Source organism: Salminus brasiliensis, chromosome 2 (assembly GCF_030463535.1).
Source record: "Salminus brasiliensis chromosome 2, fSalBra1.hap2, whole genome shotgun sequence".
NCBI lineage: Eukaryota > Metazoa > Chordata > Actinopteri > Characiformes > Bryconidae > Salminus > Salminus brasiliensis.
Window position 1 is genome coordinate 1,478,764 of NC_132879.1, and position 26,358 is coordinate 1,505,121.

Consider the following 26,358-nt stretch of genomic DNA (forward strand, 5'->3'; position numbering starts at 1 on the left):
GATAGGAAATAAAATACCTATATTTGTGTTGTAGTCATGGCAACCAGCGCCTTGTTCCATTCACCACTTCTCAAGATGCCCTCTATGTTAGCCTCATGCTTTCTTCTATATTGTTTACCTCCATTATTTTTATCTTTTGCATCCTAGAACAACCTTTTTCCCTTTTTACACACACTCATACCTCATGACTCAAGTGTACCAATGACTCAGACTGTGGTGATGATGCATGTCCAAAAGGGAAAAAGTCACGACTCATGACTGTAATGCACTGTAGTCCACTAAAGTTCAACGCCATTGTGGGACATCAGGAGAGTCCGAAGACTGGTTACTGTGTTTTGCAGGTATCTGGTTTCAGATCTATCTATCTATCTGTCTGTCTGTCTGTCTGTCTGTCCGTCCGTCCGTCCGTCTGTCTGTCTGTCTGTCTGTCTATCTATCTATCTATCTATCTATCTATCTATCTGTCTGTCTGTCTGTCTATCTGTCTATCTGTCTGTCCGTCTATCTATCTATCTATCTATCTATCTGTCTGTCTGTCTGTCTGTCTGTCTGTCTATCTATCTATCTATCTATCTATCTATCTATCTATCTATCTATCTGTCTGTCTGTCTGTCTGTCTATCTATCTATCTATCTATCCGTCTATCTGTCTGTCTGTCTGTCTGTCTGTCTGTCAGTCTATCTATCTATCTATCTATCTATCTATCTATCTATCTATCTATCTATCTATCTGTCTATCTATCTATCTATCTATCTATCTATCTGTCTGTCTGTCTGTCTGTCTATCTGTCTATCTGTCTGTCCGTCTATCTATCTATCTATCTATCTATCTATCTATCTATCTATCTATCTGTCTGTCTGTCTGTCTATCTATCTATCTATCTATCTATCTATCTATCTATCTATCTATCTATCTATCTATCTATCTGTCTGTCTGTCTGTCTGTCTGCCTGTGTAATTAGTCATTAATCAGTTTCATCTTGTCTAGACTGAATGGCGAGACAATGGGTGGTTTAAATTAGCCATGGTAATCTGATAAATTGGATTAATCTGGGGCTGGTTGACAGTCCCCAGTGTCTTGCTATCTCACAAAAACCCAGTGTCTACATTTTTGCAGTTTTTCCTTTTCACATGAATAGTCTTGTTCTTTATATTGTAATAGATTTTGGATGCTCTAAAATGACTTGGAATAAAATCAGTTTACATTGACAGATAAGATGGATTTGTAAAGCTGCTGTTCTGGAGATATGAGGTTTGTGATGACGTTTAAGTTGCATTTAGAAAAATAAAGAAAGACCCAAACCTCCATTAGGAAGGTCGGGAGATCTCTGCAATCTCCATATCTCCTGAAAATGACTGAGAGAGTGACCTCAGACAGATCAGAGTCAGTGAATGGTGCGTGCTGAGAAGATAAAATAATGAAAACATGGCTGCTCTGCGCTCCGTGGGCTGATTGAGTGAGATTGAAAGCGCCGGGCCGATGCTTGATAAACTGGATCAGATTCTGGCTGCAGAACTTCAAAGGCAGCTCTCATTTCTCTGTCCTGATGGTGTGGAGCTGGAGAGGCAGACTGAAATCAGATAGCGCTCTCCATGCGGGGGCTTTAATGGGCTGTGGGTTTGAACTGGGTGTGATTTTATGGGGCAGGATCACACTCACAAAGCTCACAATGCCAGGCGCTCTGCATGGGTTTAGATACACACCGGCTTTGTGATACACACCACACTTACTTTAGAGGTCTGGAGGCTTTCTCTGGTTTTCAGTACTGGATAAATACTGTACTAGATTACCAAACTGAAGTGTTTATGAATAGTGAATATTAATAGTTCATGATTTCATATGGTTTATAGGGTCAACTGTTTATTTAGTACCAAGTACTTTCAGACATCAAAGACATCAAAACTTAATGTTATAAACTACTGCTCAAGTTAGAAATCAGTTTTAATGGTTAATATGTGCTGTTTTATTTATAACATCAACTTATACGACACATATTTATATAAAAACAGGTATCTTTACATGTTGTATTCAATGTTTCACACATTTTGGCAGTAAGCTGTTATTTAATGATAAATAAAACGCTGTAAATATCTGTTTATTTGTTTGTTTTTTGGAAAATGTTCTGCCTCAAGATGTTTTTGTGTTATGGGTATTCATTTCCAGATTTATATAAAGTTCTGTTCATCATTTTGAAAACATATAATTTCTAATGTACATTTACATTTACATTTACGGCATTTAGCAGACGCTCTTATCCAGAGCGACTTACAAAGTGCTTTGCTATTTACCCAAGAAAACCTCAGCTAGTTAGAATAGACTAATACAAAAGATACCTCCAAGCTTAGACATTGCTAAACACAATACAATAAGGCGACCATAGAACTATAATGTATTTCTTAATTGAATCGAATTGAATTTCATTTACATTTAATTACATTTTATTTTAAAGCTTCTGTTTTTTTTTACTAATTACTGAACTATAGTAATAATAACAGTTGTAAACAGATTGATTCTGACCCACTATCACATCTACAGTACACTCCTGACCCACCATCACATCTACAGTACTCCCCTGGACCCACCATCACATCTACAGTACACTACTGACCCACCATCACATCTACAGTATGCTCCTGACCCACCATTACATCTACAGTACACTCCTGGACCCACCACCACATCTACAGTCTGCTCCTGACCCACCATCACATCTACAGTACACTCCTGACCACCATCACATATTACAGTACTCTCCTACTGACCCACCATCACATCTACAGTACACTCCTGACTGACCCACCATCACATCTACAGTACACTCCTGACCCACCATCACATCTACAGTACACTCCTGACTGACCCACTATCACATCTACAGTACACTCCTGACCCACCATCACATCTACAGTACACTCCTGACTGACCCACTATCACATCTACAGTACACTCCTGACTGACCGACCATCATATCTACAGTACACTCCTGACCCACCATTACATCTACAGTACACTCCTGACCCACCATCACATCTACAGTACACCCCTGGACCCACCATCACATCTACAGTACACTACTGACCCACCATCACATCTACAGTATGCTTCTGACCCACCATTACATCTACAGTACACTCCTGGACCAACCACCACATCTACAGTCTGCTCCTGACCCACCACCACATCTACAGTACACTCCTAGACCCACCATCACATCTACAGTACACTCCTGACCCGCCATCACATCTACAGTACACTCCTGGACCCACCTCCACATCTACAGTATGCTCCTGACCCACCATCACATCTACAGTACACTGCTGACCCACCATCACATCTACAGTTCACTGCTGACCAACCATCACATCTACAGTACACTTCTGACCCACCATCACATCTACAGTACACTCCTGACCCACCATCACATCTACAGTACACTCCTGACTGACCCACCATCACATCTACAGTACACTCCTGACCCACCATCACATCTACAGTACACTCCTGACTGACCCACCATCACATCTACAGTACACTCCTCTTAAGCTGAAGTTGATCTGCTTCTAAACTGTGCTCTATTACGCCACCAAGAGGAAATTCAGATACTACAGTAGTGAATTCTGGGACATTTACACACACCTCAGCAACTGACACACTCACTATGATAACACACAGTTACGGAACAGTCTTCAGGGGGAATCTGGAGAAATATCTGCCTGATTGATTGGAAAATTGGTAGATAGTGTTGCTATGGGAACACGAGAAGGCACCCAAAGCACATTATTCTTAACTACAGAAAATATCTGTTAGATTTCCCAATGCTCTTAAAGATGAAGGAATGTCTATATAAGGTACATTTACATTTCCAGGTCAATGTTGGTGTTTCCTAGAACTGTTAGTTCTAACCAAGAACAATTTAGGAACCTATACTTTACAATGTGAGATGTGCTTTCCAACTTCAGCTCAATATATAGGTTCTTTACACCCATAAATCCCTATAACAAACAAGGAACCAATTCTTTATGGAACCAAAATTGGTTCTCCTATGCCATCAATTAAAGAACCATTTGAAGCAGCTTTTTTAAATAGTGTATTTCGAGGTTAAAGATTAAATAACTTCTTTCTATATTCATTAGATCTTTCTTTTAATAACTTTAGGAACCTACATTTTCTACTGTGAGATGTTAGGTTACACTTCCAAAAACAAAGGTGCTTCAAATTTTTCTTTGCGGGATGTTATAGAAGAGCCCATTTTTATTGTACAAAGAACATTTATATCAACTACAGTTTCTTCAAACATTTAAAGTGTTCTTCAGATCAATATATCTGTTCTTTCCACTTACATCTCTATTACAAACATGGAACCAATTCTTTATGGAGCCAAAATTGGTTCTCCTATGCCATCATTTAAAGAACCAGTAAAAGCAGCTTTATTTTAAGAGTATGACGGGGTTAAAGAATAAATAACCTCTTTAGAACATACTAAAGGTTCTACACTAATTACAGTTTTGTCCTTGAATTGTAGGTTCTAATTATCAACAATTTAGGAACCTGCGTTCTATAATGTGAGGACTTGCACTCCAAAAAATAAAGGTGCGTGAAATGATTCTTTAAGAGATATCAAAGTTGGTTCAGTAAAGAATTTTCACATCAACTAAAGGTTCCTCAGACATTTAAAGTGTTCTTCAGATCAATATATAGATTCTTTCCACTCAAAAGAAAACCAGTTCTTCAAAGAACCTTTATATTTAAGATTAAGCTTCTATGCTGACTAGAGGTTCTAATTTAGGAACCTGTATTTTTATAGTGAGATCTGAGGTTTGATGAGGTTAAAGATCAAATAACCTCTTTCTAAGATAAAGGTTTTACACTAATTAAATTACAATTTTCCTAGAACGGTAAATAAAAGTTCTAAAGAAAGTTCTAATCAAGAACCGTTTAGGAACCTGTGAGACATTCGGTCGGATAGGGTTAATCTAAAGTTCAGCCTATTAATATGACTGATAAGTGAGACTCTTAGCTGAATGTAAGCTTGGTTTAATCACTGATGGTTCTCTAATGAGGTGGAACCGAGGTCAGACAGTGCGGAACAGTCACGCCGTCCAGGCTGATGAAAAGATGATTTGGAATAGGAAGAGAAAAGAGGTGATTTATGACCATTTGTGTGTGTGTGTGTGTGTGTGTGTGTGTGTGTGTGTGTGTGTGTGTGTGTGTGTCCTGCTCCGAGGTGATTCTGTGCTGGACTTTAGCTGGCAGGACGTTTCCTCACTGTGCCAGACAAATGCTGCTGCCAATCATCCAATCAGGTCATGTGATCTAATATGATCCTGTTATTGCAGAAGGAAAAATGCAGCCAATAGCTGGTCTTCACAAGAGGAGGCCTTAGAGAGAGAGAGGGTGAGAGAGGGTGAGAGGGTGCACCTGCTCATTCATTGTCTGCCTCTTCTGTCCAGGGAAGAAGCATTTCTACTAGATTTTGGAGGAGCATAGCAGTGAGGATCTGATTGCATTCATACACAAGAGCGTTAGAGAGGTCAGGATGTTGGAGGATGATCAACACCCCACCTCATCATCCTCATCTCATCCCATCTAAAAGTACTGGATGGAGCTCCACCACCATCATTCCAGAGAACACAGTTCCTCCACTGCTCCACAGCTCAATGCTGGGGGGCTTTATATACACCCCTCTAACCCACGCCTGGCATTATTAGGCAGCATGGTGCCGATAGGTTCATCAGGTTTCTCTGCTCCAGAGAGTCCTTATATTGGCAGTACTTCTCTACAGGGACTAGACAAGCTGTGCATTTGCACGTCTGTGTCTGCAGCTGAATGCTGCCCTCATTAGAAGGGGTGTCCAAAAACACTTACAGAAATTTACCAGCGGTGCCCAAACTCTCGCATGCCGCTCTGTTAATCCAGGTCATGGAGCTCTAATATCGTTTTTCGGTGGAGAAGCTAAAAAGTGAGAAGGCTGTGGAGCTGTGAACATTAAAGAGGCCCTCGCTGCCCTGCACTTAACACGGTTCCTGACCCCTAACTACGGTTCTCCAGCGACCAGCGAGAAAAAACACACCCGGGCTTTCCCAAGAGACCACAGCTACTATCCACATCTCACCACAGAGGTCTGCTAGAGCCTCGGAGGAGCAGGGCTCTCTCCACATGTGCTTATGTAATCTCGGCTAGACTCGCTCACTTATCGGCCCTGGCAGGTTTTCTCGTTGTCCGTGTTGTCTGCAGTCAACAGCCTTTGATCCCAGGCTCAGTTAAAGAGCGTTCTCCCCCCTGTCCATGTCTTCTTCAGCTGTGTGCAAAGCAAACTACAGCGCTGGGTACGGCCTGTGTTTGCTTAGCTGCGGAGGACAAACGGTTTTAACACACCGGGAGAGGCGGTCAGCACTGTTCTTCCAGCAGTGACCTCCACTGCCGCCATTGGGTTAGACCATTAGCTCCGGATCTGCTCTCTGTTGGGGCATGTTCCATGTAATCCAGGTTCCTCCAACTCTTGATACTTCACACCAGCCTGTTAGGAGTTTAACGATCCTGTGTGAGGTGAAGCGAATGTAAATAAACTCTTAAACTATGGTTATCTTTGCTCGACTGAGAGTTCATGGAGAATGGATTTGAAGGAAACATCTAGACTCGAAAGGTTAGTTGAGTGATGCAAAAAAACAAAAACCATCTTCATCTTCATCATATGTTCTGGTCATCGTTCCATCGTTGGTGCAGTTTCCTATGTTTGCAACCAGGCGATCCTACTAGGGTCCCCAGTGAGGTGCAGGAATTGACTGCCCAGGCAGACGCCATAGCCTTTTCAACGCTGTTAGCTCAATGCCTTGTTTTATTTCATTGGTAATCTGCTACCCCTCTTACGCTCAGGCATTGGGTGAGGGAGGTGAGGGAGTATTTAAAGCTTGAGAAGCTGAAATACTCAACCAGGGGTCAAGTTTCTGGACAATTCAATTGGAATTTCCTGCTAAAGGCACTAAAATACAGAACTACGCTCTAATTCATTGACCGTCTCTGCAGTAGGTTTAATAACAGTCCCATTTTCATTGACTGTCTTTAGCGGACGCTCTTCTCCAAAGTGTCTTACAGCAGTGCTTCACTGTTCACTCACAGAAAATACCCTTAGCTAGTTTGTATCGGCTAGAATCCAGAAGATCCCTCTACGTTTAAAAACTATTAAATACAAAAGTCAGTATGGAGACTTGTGGCCTTATTGATTGTATGTATTTTTTTGAATTTAACAAAAAAAGGCAATAAAAATATTTGAATATACATACGAATCTAATGTAGACTTTTTGTTGGGACTTTTCTCAAGAACAAAACTGATTGATTTAAGGACAAATAGTAAAAGAAATGTGGTTTAAAAGGGGTTTACTTAACACTGCTATCTGAATTCTATCCATTAACTGTCAACAGTGAGGGGTTTAAAACAAAGCCCTGTGCAAAATGAGGTGCTAATGTCCAGTAATTATCTATCAGGTGTCAAAGTCTTTAGAAATCTTGTTATGAAATAAAAAAGTCTCAATTTTTATTTTTTTTTCATGCACAAACTAAAACATGCATACCTTAATCTGATTTAAACAAATAAGAAAATGTGTGTCAAGCTAATTAAAATGTCTAATTTCTAATCTAATGTTAAAATTTAAAAACAATAGTTATAAATCCAGAATGAGAATTTTTCCAAATTGTCCACATGTGGCTTGTTCTTGCCTGATTGTTAATTATCTATTAACACACATATTGAGCTGTAAGTAAACTTACATGCTGTCTTTGTTAGCTGTAACACTCAAGACCTAAATAATGACCTTCATTGCAGGAACAGGTAGAGAACAACTGATCAAATTCATTCTCCATTAACACTTTAATAAAAAAAAATAAAAAAAAGTTAAAAATTAAAAGTATTTTTTATTAATCTATTAAAAGATTGTAATATTTAAAAACTCTAATCTTTACAAAACAAACAATGTAATATTTGAAAAACAGTGTAATCTTTAAAAACAACAATGTAATCTTAAATAAACTAATCTTTAAAAACAAAAATGTAATCCTAAATAAAACTATGTAATCTTTACTAAAAATACCCTAATCTTTAAAAAACAAACAACGAAAACGTTAAAAACTCTGTGCAAATAACAATGTAATCCTAAATAAAAGGATGCAATTTTTAAAATAACATAATTTAATCTTAAAAAAATATTCCAGTCTTTAAAAAAACAATGTAATCTTTACAAATAATGCCCTGATCTTTAAAAAACAAACAATGTAATCAGTAAAAAAACCATAATGGAATATTTTTAAAACACTACAACTTATAAACCAAAGTAATTTTAAAAACATAACGTAATATTTAAAGAAAAGAATTAAATTACAACCTTGGATGCTTAAATGGATCTTTACATAGGAGGAAAACCTCTTTTTGAGAAAACTTTACAAAACCCTTAAAATGGTTTTATAGAGCAGCAAAAAGTCCTATAGCGAACCCAAAACAGGTGATGAAGTCTGTTGGAATCTCAGCAAAAATGTTTGAAATCTCTATGTTTAGTATTTCTAATAAAAATACACCAGTTTTTCACCCAATTAAAATCTTATTATTCATTGTTTTTACATTTTTTGCCAAAATTCCACAGCTGTTTCTCTACTTACTTACAATGTGTGTCACACCTGACTGTTAATTACCTATTAACTACCTTAATGAGCTTTCAGTTACACTGCGACCCACATCCTGTTCTTGTTAGCTCTGAACACTGAGAGCCTCGACAACGACCTGGAATCTGACTTGATTCATTTTCACTGAAATCACAAGTTTAAGAAAAAAAAAAACATCCAGGACTACAACTGACCAGTCTTCCCAGTCTTCCACAGTCTTCCCAGTCTTCCACAGTCTTCCACAGTCTTCCCAGTTTTCCCAGTCTTCCCAGTCCTCCACAGCTGCTTCTCCACTCAGTTGTGTTTTATGTCACACGTGATCGTTAATGGTCTATTAAGTGCTTTAATGAGCTTTCAATGACACTGCTACACCGACTCTCACACCTCCAGAAGCAGCTCAGTTCCTCAAGCCCTGCAGCTCTACAGCGCCCTCCTGCAGCTGGGTCTGCATCTGCGCACTGTGGTTTTCCTGAGCTCTAACATCAGCTAAGATTAGCTCCTTTTAAACACTGCTCTTGTTTCTCAACTGAGGAAACCATCAGTTAAACCTTCTCACTCATTTCTTTTCAATAATTCAGAGCAAAATGTATAAAATATTTAAAATGATCACCAGTAGAATTTTTTATAAATATGAAATATTTATTTATTTATTTAAAGACTTTCCAAACTGAGCTAAACTGGTTCTAAATAGTACTGAAAAGGTTACTTTGGTTTATTCAAGCAAAGAACTAGTTGCCATGACTACAGCACAACACAGATACAGCCCATATTTTAATTCCTATACAAACCCACCGGTGAAGCTACATGAGTCTTCTGAGTTTTATATGGAATGATGATGATGATGATGATGATGATGAACTAATGCAGTTTTCTTGAGGGACTACTTTCTGTAGCCGCACTACACCCTCAAGGCAGCATGTAATAATAATTTAAAAACAGCTTTTAGAGCCAAGCTCTTCTCAGAAGTTCAGACGTCTGGTTCTGGGAAACTGGAAACGTCCCAATTCCCAATACTTTTCTTCAGGCATGATTTGATAGCATGAAGAAATGTGCCTTACTGCCTTTTCTGTTTAATTTGAGTGTTAATTTGTTCAATTTGAGACCCAATCCAGGTGCTATACAGTAAAATATACAGAACTGACAGCATGTTCACTCTGAATTTCACTTCAAACCACTCTGAATGACTCTGTGTACACCGTCACCGTTTACTTATGCAAAATTAACAAATGCATCTGTGTAATTTCCTTTTCATGATTTCAGATATAGCTCTGGATAGAGTTCCACGAGGTAGGAAAGCTGCTTTTTCTGTGGTGGACAATTCAATCCTCCATTTTATATTCTAAAATTCTAATTAATGTAAAATAAGCTATGCGTGGGTGACACTGTACTTGGCCTGGCTTTGTTTCGATTAAAAAGTGATTACATTTTATTTTAAAACATCGGAAAATGTCAATTTATCCATAAAGAACATAAATATTCTTCTTTTTTAGTTAATGACCGTTAAGGATATATATATATATATATATATATATATATATATATATATATATATATATATATAATGGCCTGAACGTTTATACAGTTTGCCGTCTCTTCAGTTTTGGATGGTATAGATGGTAATCCGCTCTCGCGAGGCCCGTCACACCAGCAGGCTGTTCAAGCTGAATGAGAAACCACCCCTTCATACAGATGTGGGAAACTCCACAGGGGTGTAGAAGGGTTGGAAGGGTGATGTGGGTGAGGGATTGGGGCGGAGGAGTGTGTGGGGGGGGATGTAGAGCTGATTTCACCCTTTGCTCTGGGCCAATGGGGTATGGTCATCACAGCTGGCCAATGTGAGCCCAGGCCTGTGGGACAAGCTCCCATAAGAAGGGGTCGAATGGCAGCAGCCTTTACACATCACTCTGAGGCTGCCAGTTTCAACAGCCTCCTTTTACATCAGTCTGAGGTTCCCAACTCCAACAACTTCCCTTGAAGTTCGTTTCTTTGAGGGGTACCAATTCTCTGTTCAGGGTTCTTCTTCTTCTCCAAGAGGTTACTAGCACCAATTCCCCCTCCAGACCTCTCCTGGCCCAAGAATGGATGTTTTCTGCCCAACCCAAGCGTTCTGTGCCTCCTCTCCTGAGGCCCTGGACTTCGGTCCTTCAGGAGAACTAGCCGGATCTGAGGAGGACGAGCACATTCGGGCTCCTGGTGGCCTCCACCAGCCTGGCCATTGCCTTCAGTGGGCCTGCAAGGCCTGCAAGCGCAAAGCCAGTACCGTGGACCGGCGGAGGGCGGCCACCATGCGGGAGAGGCGCAGGCTGAAGAAGGTCAACCATGCCTTTGAGGCACTCAGAAGATGCACCTCAGCCAACCCCAGCCAGCGGCTGCCCAAGGTGGAGATCCTGAGGAACGCCATCCAGTACATCGAGAGCCTGCAGGAGCTGCTGCGGGAACAGGTGGAGGAATACTACAGCCTGCCCACGGAGAGCAGCTCCGAACCAGCCAGTCCGTCGTCCACCTGCTCGGACAGCATGGTAACTATGCACTCCTTTACTATTTTTTTTGGAAGGTTATTAACATGTTCTACCACTGTCTGCTCATTTGCGCTCCAAGGACTTCATTCAAATAGTAGAAAAGTAAGAACTGGGTGATTTGGTTGCACCTATTGCTGACACAGATGTGCAAACGCAGATACACAGCTTGTCTAGAGCATGTAGAGAAGTACTGCCAATAGAATAGGACTCTCTGGTGCAGATAATAATGAGCCTATTGGCACCATGCTGCCTAATACCAGGCGTTGACCAGAGGGGTATAAAGCCCCGCCAGCATGGCATGATGAATAGTGGGGAATTGAGGTGGGGTGGTGATCATCTATCAATCTATCATCTATATGAAGAGACTGATCCGCATCATTTCCATGTAAATTAACTGAACTACTGCACATACTACAGTAGCAGTAGCATACTGTGCTACAGTGCTGTCTTTTTTGGCATGTTCAGATGGTGCGTGCTGATGTTCTAAGTGTTCTAAGGGAAATACATAACCTCAGCGCTTACCATACTGTACGCTTTATTTGATTCCAATATGTTTAAATACTGTAATTCAACAAATACCTTTAACTACACATGACATTTTAACAGGGGTCTCCAAATGTTTGCATATGACTACATTTCAGTTTTATGCTTAAATTTGGGCAACCCTGTTCAAATGACCCATGTTTTTTTAATGTAAAGAAGTGAATAAGTAAAGGTATTGGGGATATATATATTTATATAAAGATATAAATATATTTCCTGAATTTAAAATATTGGGAAATTTTAAAATGTAGCTCTTATTAAAATGCCACACACCAAATCTGTTAAATAAACAGTAAATGTACAGACGTGTGTCTCTGTACAGGACGACTTATTTATGATTAGAACATCAACTATACATGGATTTTAACCAGGGGTGCCTAAACTTTTGCATTATAAGGACTATTAGACATAATTACAAATAATACTTCATGATTAAAAAATCTTTATTATTGTCTAAACACTAAACCCTCAACTTAGACTAAGACTAGTCCTATAATACTGTACTACTGTACTGTTCTGTACTGTAATATTACATATATATATAGATCAATTCACTGCAGCACCTCCTTCAGTGTGGCACTTTCAGGACTGAGCTTGGTGACCTATGACCTTTACATTTAGATATATTGTCTCAGTAACACACACACACACACACACACACACACACTCTGTGTCCGGAGCGTCCTATACTCTCTCTTTCTCAGTGTGTGTATAATAAATCTCTGGCCACATCTGTGTCCTCTTATACGCAGTGTATTAGCTTACTGCTGCTGGTCTGCTCTCTCAGGGCTTAGGTGGATTTTATTAGCGTGACGGCCAAATTGTCTTTATTCTTGCATTGCTTCTTTACGGGGGCTGGGAGAGCGTCCAGAGTGACTCTCACTGATGACGGCCTCGCTGGAGTGGCTTTTGTTCATGGCCTCGGTGCATTAAAGCCATTTAAAGTTTTTTGAGAAGAGTTTTTTTTGTTATATTAATTATTGTACTTTTCACACCCGGCCATCATTATACACTCTGTAGCCAGCTGTAGTAGCATCATATTTTATTATATTATATTATAGGACAAGAATTTCAAAAAAGCAATTATTATTTTGTATCGCAACATATTCTGATTATATTTGAAATATGTTTTGATCATTTTAATCAAATTTCAATACAAACACTTGAAAATAAATGGTCCTTGGGCATACAGTTTCAGAATGTCTTGATGTCTTAAAATAACTATAAATAACTATAATAGTAGACATTAAACAATTCATACTAAATAATTCATAGTGGATACGTCATAATAGTTACTGAATAATTAATAATTGATACTAAATAACCAATAATTGATGCTGAATAATCCATAGTGAATACCAAATAATTCATAGTGGATACCAATTAATTTATAGTGGATACTAAATAATTCAAAGTGGATACCAATTAATTCATAGTGGATACTAAATAATTCATAGTGGATACTAAATAATTCATAGTGGATACTAATTAATTTGTTTGTGGATACTGAACACTTCATGGTCGTTACTGAATGATCAATAATTGATACTAAATAACCAATAATTGATCCTAAATAATCCTAAATAATTCATAGTGGATACTAAACAATAAGGCTTTACTTTAATGTAAGGGTTAATGTAGTGTTCCTCCTGGCTTCGGTTTCTCGCTACCCTGAAACATGGTTTTGTCCTAATCTCACTCATTTAGCCCTTTATTTGGCCCCGTCGCTCTCCAACATGTTGCTTTTCGGGGCATTAGTGATTTAGGATGTTTTTAGACGGTGGATGACGGCTGGCTTTTCCCACTCAACTCTTTACGGCCTAATAAAGCCCTGGCTAATCCGGGCTGGGCAGGCCGGCAGGGAAGCCTGAGCGGGGCTGCATTCCTCTGTGAGCTCACTGCCTGAGTTTTGTTCCTGCCAGGATTTTCTGCACATTTACTCCAGCCAGAATGTCGTCTTGCACGGGCCGGTGTGCTTTTCACTCACCCGATCGATTCGGCACGCCTGGAGCCCAGCGTAGCGTGGGAGTTCCTTACAGGGTGGAGTGGAGGGGGGGGGGGGGGGGGGGGGTTTGACAGGGGGCATGAAATAAAGAAGCAACAACCCAACCCACGAGGAACATGAGAAACAAGCTAGTGTCTGTAGATTCAGTGAAGCACCAGACCACTTGATTAGTGATATTCTGATCCCAAGGTGGAGAAATGGGTGGTGCTACAAAACAACAGTTTTAAATGCAGCAGTTTTGAAAGTGTGGAGTGATCATACAGTTTCAGTGTCTATGCGAGGTGTGTGTACACTGTTTACAGCTGGTCTTTAAGTTGCAGTGGTGCACACTGGCATTGATAGAAAAAGCACTAACTGAGCTATGTGTGTTATTGTCCTCTCCGCAGACAGACTGCAGCAGTCCCGTCTGGTCTCAGATGACAATAAACCCCAGCAGCTCGTACAGCTACAACCTCCAGACTGGTAAGTCTTAAAAACTTCTAGAAGTGAATCAAATGTAAATGTAGCCGGTAGCCGGTATCAGGTTTTGTGACGTAGCTATGAGGATACTGCAGCTAATAACACTAGTGTAGCAGTTGGCATCACTGTCTCAAACCACATTCAGTTGTTAAGGAATCCTAATAGCATAAATAGATGCTGCTAATAGATGCTTACTCACTGCTGCCATCTATGAACATCCTATTGCTAAAAGTAGTTACTGAATAATAACTGAATTAGTATATATTAGTATTATATAGCATAATACTAAATATTCAGATTATATACTGACTAATTCACAGTGGATACCAAAATACATAGTGAATATTCATTTGATACTGAATAATTTGTAATAGCTATGCATTCATTTATAATAGATACTGACTGATTCATAGTGAATACTAAATAATTCATAGTGCACACAGAATCATTCATAGTGAAGGATGAATAATTCATAATAAACATTGAATAATTCATAGTATTGAATATTGAATGATTATTTGTAGATATTGAATAATTCATAGTGGTTAATAAATAATTCATAGTGGAACCAGAATGATTTGTAGTGGATACTGAATAATTTCTCAAAGCTATGCATTCATTCATAATAGATACTCACTGAGTCATAGTAGAGGATGAATAATTCATAGTGAATACTGAATAATTAACAGTGGACACTAAATTCGTAGTGGATTCTGAATCGTTTGTAATAAATACTGAATCATTCATTGTAGATGTTCAATAGTTCATATTGGATAATAAATCATTCATAATGGACACAATCATTCATAGTGGATACTGAATAATTAACAGTGAACACTGAATAATTCATAGTAGACACTGAATCATTTGTAACAGATACAGAATAATTCATTGCAGATGTTGAATAATTCATAATGGATACAGAATTAGTTGCAGTGGACACTGAATGATTTGCAATAGCTACTCAATAACTCATAATAGATTCATAATAACCCTTGACCCCCTTCCTCTGGTTTTTCCAGTTAGCGGCATGGACAGGGCTGTCGGAGCGTCCAGTCTGCAGTGTTTGTCCAGTATCGTGGACAGGCTGTCCTCAGTGGACACAGGGATGGCTGTGGGAAGGAGGAACATGGAGGCTCTTTCACCAACACACAGTGACTCCCAGTCCAGCACTCCGGACAGTCCAGGCAACAGGCCCATCTATCACATCCTGTGAGGGGGACTCTCCAGCCCTCCTGGACGTCACAAGATCCGAACAATCACCATGCTAATCTAAATGTTATATACACGCTATTCACGTAGCCACTGTCCCTGTTGTGTAGACCACAGGAATGTGTGGAGAAGGGGAAAGGAGTGGGGTTTCAGGCCTAGTCAAAGGCAGACCTATCTGTGTCATTATCCCTGCTTGCACACTGATATTCAGTCATTCTTCTGTTAAACATTCACACAGTAACAGGAACTTCGCCAGGTCTTGGTTGTAGGGTAACTCCACAGTTACCTTTGTGTTGTAAATAGGTTTTGTAAATACTGTATGTATTTGAATTGTCATTACTGTCTGCAGTTTATGTCGCTGTATCATATTTAAATTCCTTCTTGCCTCAAGTACGAGTAGTCGAGTTACTGTATTTAATAATCTGCTTAAATAAGGAATAAAACTGTGTTCAAAAAAAAATCTCATGATTGAGCCCAAGCTCAGCTCACCGGCTTCTGCAGTCACATGCCATTTGTCATCACCTGGTAACTGCATAAGTGTGTGTGTGTGTGTGTGTGTGGGTAAGGGGGTGGCAGATGATGGGGCGATGAGATGGGGTGTTGAAGAAAAAGGGACGGAGGAAATGAGGTGTGTATAAGTGTGTGTGTAATGTAACAAATGCTATGCTTCATTCACACCTCCTTAAAACCATTGTCATGAACAAATGGCTTTGTGCTGACACTTCAAGGTGCTCTGCATGTGTGTGTGTGTGTGTGTGTGTGTGTGTTTAGTAATGGCAGAAGGATGTGAGGAGCTTTGATTATGTCTTGCACTGTGTTAAATCTCAGAGGTACAGCAGAAGACCAGCTGTTGGATTATTTCAGTTAGCAGTTAGCTGTCCCGCTACAACCCCGAACCTCCCCAACCCCCCCCCCAACCCTGATTATTCGAGCCACTTAAGGACAGTTAAGGCTTTGCAGAGAAGGCCGAAGCCTTTTATTAGAGACATACAGTAAAACTAGTCAAAATAGACAAGAAGAAAGTCACCCACACTGTTAAACCTACAATATCTTTGAGGAACTTATGTAGGTTCCTCAGTTTAAAACTGTGGAGGAGTGGTGCTTTGAGGAACCTTCAAGGAACCTTTGTCTTCTTTGAGGTTCCTCCATAGTCTCAAACTGAAGAACCTCTGAAAGTTCCACAGGGATCTTTTACTTTTACTTTTAGACTTGATTACAGATCTAGATGATCCGTTTCTGTTGATTTAACGGCCACAAGATCTAATAAATCTCAACAGCAGAACACACTCGAGGTTGTGCTGTACTGATCTGCTCAGCCTCCAGCCTCATGCCTCTGACCGCAGGACTTCAGCGGCAATATCTCACAGAGCAGCCTGACACTAATGGGCTATCATGGTGCTCAAAGGCCTGGCCATTGTGATGTTATCAGTGCAGCCTGTTGCTACTGGGCTACTGTGATGGGTCACTTAGGACGTTTTCACACTTGTGAAGAAGGAACATGGGCTAGGTGGGTTCCAGGTGGGTGGGTTTGTGCATGCGTTTTTACTGATAGTTACCCATCATTACAGCCCAGCCCTGTATGCAGCGTCCAACCCATATTTAACCCCTCTTGGGTTCCATCACTGACCCCGGTGAGCAGCCATATGCGCGGCCAACGTGGAACTCGAAGACAAAGCTTTCTGGTTCTCAGTTGGGCTACCCATACAGGGCAGGTTAGCTAGGTAAGTCTTCACACAGGCCCAATTCTGGGCTCATTTGGGGGAGGGGCTAATTAACGCTGGTTTGCTTTCACACAGAAGAGTTTCATACATACAGACCAGTGAAGTCTGCTGCTACTGGGCTATTGTGACGTCGTAGGCGCAGCGCTCTGCACTAACGAGCTACTGTGATGTCATAAGAGCAGACAGGCACTTCTGAGCCATTGTGATGTCATTGGTTCAGCTTGTCACTTGTGGCCTGTTGTGGTGTCTGTCACTATCGGGCTATTGTGATGTCCTTAGTGCATCCTGCCGGTTATGGACTTCTGTGATGTCATCAGCGCTGCTTGCTGCATATGGGCCCAGCCACTGTGATGTCATCAGCACAGCCTGCTACTAATGGACTGTTGTGATGTCACCAGAGTAGTCTGTCGCTTATCTGCTATTTTGATGTCATCAGTGCAGCCTGTCACTTATGGCCTGTTGTGATGTCACCAGAGCAGTCTGTGGCTAATGGGCTGTTGTGATGCCATTAGCTCAGCATCTTGATAACGGGCTATTGTGATGTCAACAATGTGGTCTGTCGCTTATGGGTTGTTGTGATGTCATCAGATCAGCAGTGCTCTCAGGCTCTTTACTCTACTTCTGGTAGAACCATGATTGCAGTGCGTTCGGTACCTTCCCATCCTTTCCGTCTGTCGTTTAGCACCGACACACTGGCTGTGCAACTGGAAACTGTCTTGATTATACACTTTCATGCTTAGTCAAGTTGCTTAATTGCTACCGACAGCATCAGACACGTTAATCACTATGAGTCTGCAGTAGTAGAGTTTGGCCACCAGGGGGTCCATTCAGTCTGCTTTTCTAAATGCAATACACTGCCTCTGTTAGCACTGGATTGGCATGAACCTGCACAGACTGCACACCATTATACTTCATCTTCTTCTACACAGGATGCGTTAAATTATAATTATGAATAGTCTTTCAGACTCAGAACGTGACCTAACCTGTGGATGGGTGGAGCCTTAAGCAGGTTCAGGGCGGCCTACAATCTTATTCTGACATATTGAGCAGCAAAGCAGCAGGGGAAAAGTGAACTGGGTTCATTGGAGGATCTGTTATGCATGCCGGGCATTACGTCAACATGCGTCCTGGGTGGTCCGATTATGAGTAGCCAGGTGTGAACGGGGTACAGATCACAGATCACTCAAACCACAATCGGAGGTGGTCAGACACTCATAGGGCCACATTATTCGTGTAGTGGGAACGCCAAAGCGCCTCAATGCACCCCAAAAAGCTACTAAAGCACCACCCACATCAACCGTGCCACTGCCCCAGCCCGAAAAGACGCAATAACCGCCAGACTGCCCACTGTCTGCACGAGTTAGCAGAGCATGCTACAATAACAAACTAACTACCGGATAAAGGCGATACTCGTTGCTGGTGTGCAAGCAAAACTAGGTGCCGCAGGTCAATGCTGGGGGCTTTTTGTCCCTTTAGCCCATGCCTGGCATTAGGCATGGTGCCAGTTCAAGTCCTTAATTCTATTGGCAGTACTTCTCTACAGGGACTAGATAAGCTGTGTGTGTGAATTCGCACATCTGTGTCAGCAATGGGTGTATTTAAAGTAGCTGAATGCATTCATTAACATTTGGGCATTTCGTGTCTCTCCAGGCTTCTTTCTGAAGGCCTCTGAGCAGCACTGAGCAGAATTTAGCGCTGCTGTACGGTTAGGAAGCTTTGAGCACTGCTCTCTGTTGTACATTAGGCCTATTTATTCAGCTTCCTGGGGAAAGCAATGCTCAAATCCTGCTGCATTTTAATGACTGACTGCTGTGCCTCTGAAATTTCCTCACTTCACTCTCAAGGCCCAGTGAGTGCTGGCCCAAGCCTCGGTATTAGCCTCTCCTGGACCTACTTGACAAGGACAACTGGGCAGTTTAACTGACTATTGAAGGTTCAGGACTCATCAGAGCAAAGCACTGATGAAGCTCAAGCTTCAGGATGCTTGAGCTACCATTAGTTGTTATCTACATTAGCCTCATAGCTGAAGTTCAGTAGCCTCTGTGTCTTGGCTTATCGACTACATGTGCCGTATGGTTGCCAAACATATGCTAGTGCATGACCTACCTGCTTTAGTATAGGAGCTACAAATGACAGTTAATTGTGTGTCCAAAACAGGCCTCACCCCAACCTTGTGCTTTCACTCACTGGCCACTTTATTAGAAACCCTTACTTTATGCTTTCACTTACTGGCCTTTTTATTTGAAACACCTGCCTTGTGCTTCATTACTGGCCACTTTATCAGAAACACATACCATGTGCCGCCACTTACCGGCCACTTTATTAGAAATACCACTTTGTGCTTCCACTGACTGGCCACTTTATTAGAAACGCCAAACCTGTGCTTTCACTCACTGGCCACTTTATCAGAACTACCACCTTGTGATTCCACTCACTGGCCACTTTATTAGAAACACCTATCTTGTGCTTCCACTTACTGGCCTTTGTATTTGAAACACCTGTGTGCTTCATTACTGGCCACTTTATCAGAAACACATACCTTGTGCCTGCACTTACTGGCCACTTTATTAGAAATACCACCTTGTGCTTCTTCACTGGCCACTTTATTAGAAACACGGACCTTGTGCTTTCCCTGACTGGCCACTTTATTAGACATACCACCTTGTGCTTCTTCACTGGCCACTTTATTAGAAACACGGACCTTGTGCTTTCCCTGACTGGCCACTTTATTAGAAATACCACCTTGTGCTTCTTCACTGGCCACTTTATCAGAAACACATACCTTGTGCTTCCACTTACTGGTCACTTTATTAGAAACCCCTACCTCAAACTGGCCACTTTATTAGAAACCATGTTGTCCTATCATGAAGAATCATGAAAAAACAGCGCAGGGTACACACGGACATATATATTTATTTATACAAATATAATATGTATAACAATTGCATATCACCTGGTATTGTTTTTGTCTCTCTGTAGAAGTAAGTACAGTTTTAACCAGCCTTGAAAATGCAAGTCGTCGGTAAGAAAAAGTGTTTAAGTAAACATACAAAACGGGAGAAAGGTCAGTAGATGTACAGCTCGTACCGCAGATCGAGGGACAAAAACAAAACTTCACAGCATCGCCTGCTTCCACAACGCACATCTGCACCTACTGAACTACGAGCTCGCTCATAGGCCTCCACTAGCAAAGGAACGATATAGAAAATATCCAGGTTCTGATCCAGGAAACCAAACAAACGGAATAACAGTAATATAGATACAGCACTACCTTTGACTACTACTGTTGGTCAACTCAACTGCTCTGTGGTTCTTTTGTATTAACAGACGTAACCCTGATAGCATTACATTAATGTGGCCTGAACCTGGACCACATCCGGCGTTAACGTACCAGTTAAAACGATGGTCCAGAAGTGGGTCAGGTGGGGTTTTGGAAGCCATATATGTTTTTGATCCTTTCGATTTACATAGGCTGAATGAAAATACAATTATTTATATGTACATAAATTCAGCATTATAACTTAAATTAAAATAATTACATTTAAACAATTATGATATTAATAATAATTATTATTATTGCAATAATATCAATTATAATTATTATCATTGCAATTACTGAACTGCAGTATTTAATGCAGTTAATGCTACATCTATCTGTTACAGATGTGAGTGGGCAGCAACTCATCAACCTTTAAACCAACACTGTCCGAACTGACCCACCACTCATTCACCAGTTTAACAACTACATCTACTGTAGTTTCAAAAATCCAGCAATCACATCTGGGGCATCATTCCATGCGGTAAATTCCAGATGTGGCAGATGTGGCATTCTAGAAGTTCAGGCCACATTAATGTTGCTATCAGGAAAGTGACTGTCTGTCTGTCTGTGACGGTGTTGTTCTTGTGGTTTGGAATATTTATAATAATTTTAATAATAAAAACGACTGGGATCACTTCCATAAACTCCAATCTCTTAGAATGATTGTCAAAAGTGGACGGCATCTGAAGGCGATCTGACTGGATGAAATGGTCAGTTATTAGTCGTGGATCGGTTTAACACAATTAATAGCCTGTTTAAAACTTTAGAAAATATACGTGTTTAAAAATAACAAAAATAGTGTGTTATGACCTCCAACACCACTAAACCCACAATATATCATTTTCCATATATCTGTGTTGACATTCTGCTCAAATAAATAGCTTTATAATTTTTTATATTATATCTTAACATTAGCATAAATAGAACATCTTTTATTAGATATTTTCGTTTGTTGTGTAAAACTGCCTCAGAACTACGGCTAAAACCAACTTTTATACAACGTAATAAACGTTTACACCAGTACATCTAACCGCGGCGATTAGCTGACGTTGCAGCTAGCTCTGACTTTAAGGACATTCTGTGCAAACCGAAGAAACTAACGGCAGAAGCTACGCTATGCTTAGGGATAGCTTGACTAAAAAAATGCTAACATGGCTAACAACAAGGGAAATTTAGCAGTGCACAAGTGACGTGAGCTAGCAGATACATAACTATCAGCTAGCTGCTGCCTTTTGCTCTCCTTTCTATTACTTTCTGTTAGCATGATTAACAATGCTAACATGGCTAACAACAAGGGGAATCTAGCAGAGCATAGGAGTTAGCTAGATGTTAGCTAGCACATCCACGACTATCAGCTAGCTGCTGCCTTTTGCTCTTCTGTCTGTTAGCATGGTTAAAATGCTAACACAGCTAACAACAAGTGAAATCTAGCAGAGCACAAGTGATGTGAGCTAGCACATATGTAACTATTAGCTAGCTACTGCCTTTTGCTCTTCTGTCTGTTAGCATGGTTAAAATGCTAACACAGCTAACAACAAGTGAAATCTAGCAGAGCACAAGTGATGTGAGCTAGCATATATGTAACTATTAGCTAGCTACTGCCTTTTGCTCTCCTTTCTATTATGTTCTGTTAGCGTGGTTAACAATGCTAACATGGCTAACAACAAGTGAAATCTATAAGGGTATGAGAGCTAGATGTGGGCTAGCGCATTCATGACTATTAGCTAGCTGCTGCCTTTTGCTCTTCTGTCTGTTAGCATGGTTAAAATGCTAACACGGCTAACAACAAGGGAAATTTAGCAGAGCACAAGTGACGTGAGCTAGCAGATACATAACTATCAGCTAGCTGCTGCCTTTTGCTCTCCTTTCTATTACTTTCTGTTAGCATGATTAACAATGCTAACATGGCTAACAACAAGGGGAATCTAGCAGAGCTAGATGTGGGCTAGCAGATACATAACTATCAGCTAGCTTCTGTCTGTTAGCTCAGTTAAATTGCGAACACGGCTAACAACAAGTGAAATCTAGCAGAGCATAGGAGTTAGCTAGATGTTAGCTAGCACATCCACGACTATCAGCTAGCTGCTGCCTTTTGCTCTTCTGTCTGTTAGCATGGTTAAAATGCTAACACAGCTAACAACAAGTGAAATCTAGCAGAGCACAAGTGACGTGAGCTAGCACATATGTAACTATTAGCTAGCTACTGCCTTTTGCTCTCCTTTCTATTACGTTCCGTTAGCGTGGTTAACAATGCTAACATGGCTAACAACAAGGGAAATCTAGCAGGGTATGAGAGCTAGATGTGGGCTAGCGCATTCATGACTATCAGCTAGCTGCTGCTTTTGCTCTTCTGTCTATTAGCATGGTTAAAATGCTAACACGGCTAAAAACAAAGGGAATCTAGCAGAGCACAAGAGCTAGATGTTAGCTAGCATATACCTAATTTTTAGCTAGTCAAATCTAGCAGAGCACAAGCGACAGATGTTAGCTATTTGCTCTCCTTTCTGTTAGCTTGGTTAAAAACGTGGACATGGCTAACAACGTGAAATTTAGCACAGCACAAGATCTAGACATTAGCTAGCACAAACATAACTATCAACTAGCTGCTGCCATTGCTATGCTTTCTGTTAGCTTGGTTACAATGCTAACATGGCTAACATCTAGTGAAATCTAGCCCAGCACATTAGCTAGCACAAACATGACTTTCAGCTCGCTGCTGCCTTTTGCTCTCCTTTCGGTTAGCTCAGTCAGAATGCTAACATGTCTAGCTACAAGGGAGATCTTGCTAAGTCGTTAGCTAACACATACAAAACCAGCGTTTGCTCTCATTCTGCTAGCTCCCAGCTGCTGTTAGCCATGCTAGCTAGCGTCTCTAGACAAGCGGCCCTTTAAAAAAAGCGCACTGCCGGGGTGATCTTCCGCATCTGTCCGCCGTATTCCTACAAATTCCTTCCCAGGGTTTGACGATGACGATGGAAAACCAACCGAAGTGCGTTATTGCTAAATCTACCTGTTTGTACAAAATATTCCTTGCTACAGTATGGTATAAAATACCTCACTTTATCCGATCGAGGACACGTTTGACACGAAAAGAGCGGTTTTCTTTCACACGGACACAAGCACCAGAAGAATCCGTCAAGAGGTTATTGTACAAAGCTGTGGCGACGGGAAAACGGAACGAACCGAAGGGAGGAAAAAGACCTGTCAACACATTCAGCTTCAGAACGCATCGGAAATACGAGTAAATACGGAATCACAAACTACGAGAACGGGACTTTCTTTGGAGAGGGTCACAACTTGCAACTGGCTGAGGAGGACAACTAAAAGGTCAACAATGTAAAAAGATTAAAACAAGTGCTCTCTCTCTCTCTCTCTCTCTCTCTCTCTCCTCGTCGTCTTTTCTGCAGCCATATACGTTTCCCAAGCACCAATGTTTACGTTCCAGGACAGATCATAGAGGTTCGTCGACCTTGTAAAGCTGTAGGTAGTACACTGAACGAGGGGTGGTCTTCGTCGGAAAACAGCAAGGCCCTCCTTTCACTTCTGCTGGATGGCTGCAGGTCGCCGGATTTGAGTTCTAGCAGAGCTCCACTCCCGATCCTCTATTTCTTCTTCTTCTGGAACAACCTGGGAAGCAGTGAAGGGACAAACGCTGAGAGGCTTAAGAGAGACCCGATACGAGTGGCAGCTCAGTTCAGCACAAGTGTGTAAAACCGTGTGAACGGTGTGTGTTCTGATACGGCTGATACGTCCTACCTGCCAGTGACCACAACAACACATCAGGGAGCAGCCTGTTAGAATAAAGTGGGATGGGATGGGAGGGGACGGGGGGCTTATACTAGGGACATGTCCTTAATAATAAACCGTAGAGGTGTAAAACAGTTTAAGACAGTTAATGAAAAACTCCACCACCAGCTTAAAACACTGTTTTTACAAAACGAGACCAGTACAGGAGAAGATGTAGAACCCTCCTCACTGCTGTGGGCTGGGAATAATGTCTGTTAACGGCTCCTATATGGAAGGTAATGGAAGGTGTTCATTATTGAGGTTAGCTGCTCCACTGTGGAGCGTCGATTGCTCTCTTCCATTCACCAGAGTTGTAATTCCCCTCTGGCACCAATGGAAGGTGGGGCACCACTGTTAGGTAGGAGGTCAAAATATGAATGTCTTCTTTTTTTACTTATTTTTTACCTTAAAAATACTACTTTATATACTAAATGTTTAAAAAAATGAAATGTTGGCCTACGGCCCACCATGAACACTGCATATTGCCCTGCATACGGCTGTTAATGGCACCTATATAAGGCCAGAGGGCGCACTGCTAGAACACAGTGGTAAAAACAAAGGATCGGAACTAGATTGGGGTTAAAATAGCCGATACCTGATCCACTATCCTCTGGATCAGTGGATAACGGACGTATGCAGGGCAATATGCAGTGTTCATGGTGGGCCGATACCTGATCCACTATCCTCTGGATAATAATTCATTATTTAAATGGGTTAAATATTGACTACAACATGTGAGTAGTTTAGAGTATTTAAATCTGATTACTATAGGCTGGTATAGTATATCACACCACTATCTACAGCTGGCTCACTCAGCCAATGAGAAAATGATACACTGTCATAGCAGAATATTATGACCACCCTAACCTAGTAGTGGGAATGATGATCGTTGGCTTGGATGACACTAGCGAGACGCTGTAGCATGGACTGACTGGATTAGGGTGAGGTTAGCTGCTCCACTGTGGAGCGTCGATTGCTCTGTACCACTCACCAGAGTTGTAATTCCCCTCAGGCATCAATGGTGGGTGGGGCACCACTGTTAGGTAGCAGGTCAAAATATTCCGATATGACGATATATATATATATATATATATATATATATATATATATATATATATATATATATATATATATATATATATTGGAGCATTTCTATTGGTCCAATCATCAAGAAATTGTCTTTGTCTAACTTCTTTTTTGCCTTAAAAATACTACTTTATATACTAAATGTTTAAAAACTGGAACTTTGATCCTCAGCCCACCATGAACACTGCATATCGCCCCCCACCCCCATATATTTTACATACTATAAAATAGTCAAAGTTATGAACATAATTTTTCATATTTGAAACTATGGTGTAAATTCAGTTTCGGCTGTACCTCAGGCTCTAAGAGCTTAAGAGTGTGGCCTTGATAAGTGGTGTGTTGGCGGGCTGATAGCAGGAGGCTGCTTTCCATCATCAGTTTTAGGGCCTTGTCAGCAGGCGAATGTCCTTGTGCTGACCTTCAGCCTCGCTCGGCCTCAGCTGGCTGTTTGTCTGAGAGGTATCTGCAATCATCACAGTGGACACAGCCACATGTGGATGCTGCTCGGACGCAGAGGTGTATATTTTAGAGGTGTGTGTGTGGGGGGGGTGGGGGGGTTATGTATGATTGTGTGTGTGTGTGTGTGTGTGTGTGTGTGTGTGTGTGTGCTACATTCCCTGTTTGTTATATAATCTTTCCCACACAGGCTGTGAGTGAGGATCAGCCTGCAGCAGTATCAGAGGATTACAGCTCAGACTGAGAGAGGCCTCGCTGCCTAGGGGGCCAAACGTCTTCTGGGAGATGCTGCTGCTGAAGCTGGGAATTCCTCTCACACTCACACACACACACTCAGCCGGTAGGGCCGGAGCGCACTGCTGTTTGTGCTCGAAAAGTAGGTGAACTCTGAATTGGAGGTGATGCACATTATAGGCTATACAGCAGAACCTGCTGTTTTCTCCCCGTAGCCCTGCTGTTTAGAACAAGCCTGACTGTAGGCACACCATGATAAATCTGCTGATCTGAGCAGTAGGTGTTTATCTCCTCAGTAAAACACTGATATCAGAATGAACACTGATAGTGGTGGAGGTTCTCCATCACTGTGTTCATCATTAGAACATC

General features: G+C 41.1%; 3 protein-coding genes across 4 annotated transcripts in view; 1 reads left to right on the forward strand and 2 right to left on the reverse strand.

The window, feature by feature from the left end:
- rps16 (ribosomal protein S16) overlaps positions 1–26,358 on the reverse strand; it is a 329,498-nt gene that overhangs the window by 42,353 nt on the left and 260,787 nt on the right. Inside the window, exon 1 of one of the 2 annotated variants that reach the window (XM_072674103.1) lies at positions 1,368–1,379. The exons of the other annotated variant lie outside the window; for it this stretch is intronic. The gene's annotated coding sequence lies outside the window, so the exon portion shown is untranslated. Of the gene's footprint in view, positions 1–1,367; positions 1,380–26,358 lie in introns of those variants that run through there. 2 annotated transcript variants of the gene reach the window in all.
- On the forward strand, positions 280–15,427 carry myf5 (myogenic factor 5). The gene is made up of 4 exons (XM_072674099.1): positions 280–341; positions 10,662–11,168; positions 14,103–14,178; positions 15,198–15,427. Exons 2-4 carry the CDS (start codon positions 10,728–10,730, stop codon positions 15,389–15,391), a joined length of 711 nt encoding a protein of 236 aa, XP_072530200.1. The 5' UTR covers positions 280–341; positions 10,662–10,727; the 3' UTR covers positions 15,392–15,427.
- The window catches only part of lin7a (lin-7 homolog A (C. elegans)), a 57,031-nt gene continuing 50,674 nt past the window's right edge, over positions 20,002–26,358 (reverse strand). Inside the window, exon 6 of the mRNA XM_072674100.1 lies at positions 20,002–24,054. The gene's annotated coding sequence lies outside the window, so the exon portion shown is untranslated. The remainder of the gene's footprint in view (positions 24,055–26,358) is intronic.